Source organism: Alnus glutinosa, chromosome 1, assembly GCF_958979055.1.
Source record: "Alnus glutinosa chromosome 1, dhAlnGlut1.1, whole genome shotgun sequence".
NCBI classification, from domain to species: domain Eukaryota; kingdom Viridiplantae; phylum Streptophyta; class Magnoliopsida; order Fagales; family Betulaceae; genus Alnus; species Alnus glutinosa.
In genome coordinates, this window is record NC_084886.1 from 36,406,207 (window position 1) to 36,411,491 (window position 5,285).

At 33.4% G+C, this 5,285-nt stretch overlaps 1 protein-coding gene across 1 annotated transcript; it reads left to right on the forward strand.

Annotated features, from left to right (window-relative positions):
- The first annotated feature begins 2,488 nt into the window (after positions 1-2,488).
- Positions 2,489-5,056, forward strand: LOC133858824 (uncharacterized). Its single transcript, XM_062294278.1, has 2 exons — positions 2,489-2,702; positions 4,456-5,056. Exons 1-2 carry the CDS (start codon positions 2,671-2,673, stop codon positions 5,024-5,026), a joined length of 603 nt encoding a protein of 200 aa, XP_062150262.1. The 5' UTR covers positions 2,489-2,670; the 3' UTR covers positions 5,027-5,056.
- Positions 5,057-5,285: the final 229 nt, after the last annotated feature.

The window sequence follows — 5,285 nt, forward strand, 5'->3', positions numbered from 1 at the left end:
ATATATAGTGTTGTTTTTGGGTGCAGTCTTGAATGGGGATTTGTATCTCCATGGCCATATTTTCTGATTTCACACATGTTTACTTTTAACATTAAATTCAGGAAAGTCCATAAAGTTAGAAGCCAAGCCACTGTACTGCATGTATGTATGAGTGTCCCTTTCCTCGATCGAACCTCTTAATTCCAACACAAAGTGGAAACCCATGATTTCTATGGTCTACAATGTACAAAAAGCAAAAGATGACTGCAAACCCTAGTTCCTTTTGACTCAAATAATTTTATTTTATTTTTTTTAATAAAAAAAAAGGGCTTTTGTCATCAATTTTGGACTGCATCGATCCCTAAAAATTTACTCTTTTGAGTAAAAATTTTAATTATAGAGTTAGCTGTCCAATGGGTGGGTGCATTTCCATTCCACATTATCATAAACCCTTTTTCAAAAAATTTAGGGTTGATTACTTTTTTAGTTCATGTGGTTAATCCACTATCAAACAGACACGTTGATTTTGAAAATTATTTCAAATAGTACTTGAATTCATATGATAAACTCGGTTAGTACTTCCTTCTAATAATTTAACTACATAGCATGTCAAGTATACTCACAATGTGGCACGTGTCTCATATGCCTCATTAATATTATTTAAAATAAAATAAAATAAAAGCATAATGAAATTTTTGTAAAAAAAAAAATATGAGGTGGCTTGAACCACCCCCTATAGTTGGCCAGATGGTAGTTTCGGCCACTCCCATTTAGCCATTTGAGGTTTTTTATTTTTTATTTTTAAAATATTAATGAGACATATGGGACACGTGGCAGTTGCTGCTAATTAGTTTAACGTGGCACACCGTTAAAATATTTTACTGAACATCGATGGAAATACTAACTGTGTTTATCATATATCTACAAATACAATCTGCAAATAGTTTTTAAAACCGAGAGATCCGTTCGATTTCGTGTTAAACTAAATGTATGTGGAAGGGATTTAACCCAATATTTTATTCAAAGCATAAGAGGGAACATGCACATTAAAAAAACATGGAATAAGATTAGGACTACCCTTCCCAAAATTGCTTCAACATCTTTTTCATACTCTTGGAGCATTTGACATGGAATTTAGGGGTGGCAATAGAAGAGAATCCTATGCAGGAAAAAATAATGGGATCAGTATTAATCAATCAATTATATTCAAGTTAAAGAAATAATCAAAATATTGATTAGAAAGATTAATGATATTACTACTCACATGATTTTTTCTATTCTCTCTTCTTCTTCTTCTATCTTTTCTTTTGTAGTTAATACTTGGCCATTAAACAGAAATTATCCAGAAATTGAACACAATTTAATGGCATAAATTAAAATATGATATTAATTTTACAGGGCCTAGCTATGCCTATTCCAACATATCCAATCATCATGACTTTTTTCTCTTTGCAGCAGCTTTTAGGGTTCTGGATATAACACCACCCACAAACTGAATCATGATGCCATCCATTGGCAAATTATTTAGAACCAGACTGGACCTTACCTTCCTTCATTTTTCTCTCCTTTTGAGGACTATAAAATGGGTTCCTTTTCCCATGTTCAAAAGTTCTACAATATATCACAAAGAGGTTGATATTTTGTGAGTGAATAATTTCTTTTTTCTTCTATTTTAATATCTAAAACAGGAGTGCAAATTTAGATCCATGAAAATATGTTTACAGGCATCCTAAATTCGAGGCCATGTCTATGTTTGTCTGAAATACAAGACACTCTTCAAAATATAAAAAGTGATTTTAACATTTATATCACATTAGAACACTTTTTAAACCCCCAAAAACGCGCCACAAAACCCATTAACAAACTTATTAATATCTCTGTAAATTCCTTTCAAGTTTCACGTGCATGAACCTCATTCATAACTCTCTGTAATAGATATAGAATACTAATGTCAAAAAGCTAACACTATGGTTTAATCCAACACATATAGGGTAATATCCTAATATAAAATTCACAAAAAAGAAAAAAGTAAATCATGTTTTATCTTGTGGAGAGTATTTTTATCATTTCGGGTCGTAAAAGAAAGATATTTAAACATTAAGAGAGACATTAAATTAAGAAAGTATGATAGTTAGAGGGGGGGGGGGGGGGGAAATGTATGTGGTAGGATTGAGAAAGTGAAAAACTAAACTAAAAGTTTACTTTGATAGTCTATGATTATTGTGTCAGAAAGGCAGGCCAAGCATGTCTTAAACAAATTAATACCCTAACAAATCTCACTTGCTCACAATCATAAAGTCAGGAGCCAAACATGATTACAGGGGGTCTAGATACTTTCCACGCCCTAGCAAAAGATGGGAATTTGACAAGGCTGTTTGTTTGTTTGTTTTTTTTATTCCCTTTTAAAAGTGATGAGGGGGCACTTTAGTAATTCCAGCAAAAGCAACCATTTACTTTGCCTTTGAAATTTCAAAATTCTCTCTCTCTCTCTCTCAAAATCAATAAGAATCATGCTTGCCAAAGCAAAAGAAGGGGTGGGTTGCAATAAAGAATGGAGAAAAAGAAAAGAAGCTGCACATCTTAGAGTTACAAATTGCAGAAAAAGGGGTCTTCTTCCTTCTCAACCCAAATGAGACTTCTCTGCTCTCCTTCTCCAGCTCTCCCATACTCACTCTCCACTCTGCTTAGTTCATGCAAGATCCAAAGAACTCAAACACTACAAGGTATGCCATACCGCACCTCTCATATTATTTTTCTACAATACTGTTTAACGTGTTTGAAAGTTACGTCTCCTTTGAAGTAGTCATATTTCGTATATCTTTTTGTCTTCCCGTGCTTTGTGCTTGTTGATTCTCATCATATGCCAAGAATTTCACTCCTTGCCTTCCCTCACTCTCGATAGTTTTTCTCATATACATATCTTTGCTTTACATATTGTTCAATGTGCTTGCTATTCACAACAACATAGCATTTAAAAGCTTCATATATACTACTTTATCCTTAGCTTCTGGTGACGAAAACTTGATCAGTTTGATTGTCTGCATATATATATAGATATATAATGCATTGCTATTTTCTTTTTGCCACAAAATTTGAAAATTTGACGTCCTCTTAATTAAGACAATTCTCAGAAGTGTAGGGTGTCAAAGTTGGAACAACTTTGAGGTAAACCATGATGGTGAAAATGTGTGGTCTGACCAAAAGAAGGGTAATAATTAAATAGGGTAATTGATTGGTTCTACATGTCAATGGCTCAATCCTTTTCAAAGTAAAATGTATTTCTTTCTTTATTGGCACATTCTAAGATGACCGAAAGCAGTCAACTATTCATTTTTCTATGCCACCCTTTCATGTTTAAAAAACTTCATTAAGGGTCATTCCACCTCTAATATAAAATAAATTTTGAAATTTTATAAATATTGCTACATTTAATCATTTCACTAATACACTAATTAATAGTCGTGTCATTTACATTTAGGACCAAAATATATAATTTGACAAGAAAAGAATATGACCTTTACTTAGTATATTCATCTTCAATTCACTTTTTATCACTAGAGAATATATAAGACCTCTAATTTTGTGTTGCATTTAAATTAAAATAAAAAATTATAATAATATGTGAAACATAAGACCTTTAATACATAGTTGGTTTTGGGCCTTAAATTTCTTCCTCTGTTGCATTCTGGGCTGGGGTCCATTAAGGGTCAAATTTTATTGAACGTGTTCCAACTTGGATGGACTCAACGAGGCCCGGCCCATTCTCTTGGACCGAAGTTTCAATACAAACGTTTGGAGCACGATCCCCTAAACCACAAAAATGTGAAATGAAAAGGAGACTGGGTCAATTCATGGGAAGAAGAGCTTTGAGGGGAAAAGACTTTGACAAAAAAAAATATATATATATTTTTAATATAAAAAATATTATTTAATAGACCGGTATACAACTGTTATATAATTGGATGACGTGATAGTAAATATCAACTTTTATCTTTTTCTTTTTTTTTTACGACCTCTTACTGCATGATTTTTAATATCACTTCATTCGAATTATATAAGAGTCATTTACGATCGGATAATATAGCAGTAAATATCAACTCTTAATTTTTTTATTTTATAAATTCTTGTTGATTTTTACGGACACGTCTTTTAATAATCTGCTAAAAGAAGCTAGACTTATTCAAAATGAGTAGAGACAACCATAATAGACTCCAGGCTGAGTCTAAATTTGACCCACCACAAAAGTAATGTTGACGCCAAGAGGAGTCTCTTCTGGTTTACGACGAATTCAGTTTTACGTTAAAATTTTCAAAGATTAGTTGTTTCAACTTTCGACCCAAACTTTGGAAAGTCATCGCTTTTACTACAATTTTCTTACAGACTGTTAGAACGGTTAAAATGATAAAGACTGTATAGTTAATTGACTGCGAAGAAAATATGCGTGCATGCATGCATGCACTTGTTATATATATGCAGGAAGCCCTGGTATCAAAGAGCAATGGAGATGGCGACACTATGGAAAACCATTTCCAAGTCCACAGGAATCCCAAGTAGGAGTACAAATGGTAGAGTATGGAAAAGCATTTCCAGAACCCCAGAAATGGCGAGTAGTACTACTGCTGCAAATTCTAATAATTATTACAGAAACAAGCTAAGAAAATGTACCTCTCTCAAGGTTGCCACTTCGTTTACTAGAGTCTGTCTTTGTGCGCCAATCTCTTCCTACAATGAGGTTTTCCGAGCTGAGGTTCCGCCGAGAAGAAGCAACAGTTACCCAAGATCAAAGCCGTTTCCTCCGATCTCACAAGAGAAAAGTATAATTCCCAGCGCAAGGCTTAGCGTGGAAGGTAGAAGAGTTTTCCGGGGAAAGTCGTTGACCGATGATGTTTTGATGAGAAGATTTGTGGTTGAAGAAGAAGCGATGATGCAGATTAGAAGGAGAAATCAAATGGAAGTCATAAGGAGGAGGAGTGTTATGAGAAGGAAGAAGCTTGGGCCTAGTCGTCTTAGTAGAATGGTTATGGCAGCTGTGGAGGAACAACCTTAATTTTTTTTTTTTTTTTTTTTTTTTCATTTTTCCCTTCATTTTGACTGTTCATTTTTCAGTTGGCTTACCTTGTTATGGGCAATTTTTTCTATGATCTATTTTCTTATAAACAAATTTTTCCAGAATTATCTGGATTAATTGGATGATTCTATAATATGATGGATCATATGGGCTAGAAAAAACCTTAGAAGGCTGAAGTACTATATATACTCATCCTATGATCACATATATAGATGGATGCAAATTGAATTCCTGAATT

Coding starts and splice junctions, on each gene's coding strand:
- LOC133858824 (XM_062294278.1), top strand. CDS start 2,671: ATGCAAGATCCAAAGAACTCAAACACTACAAG. Junction 2,703..4,455: donor AAGAACTCAAACACTACAAG/GTATGCCATACC, acceptor ATATATATGCAG/GAAGCCCTGGTATCAAAGAG.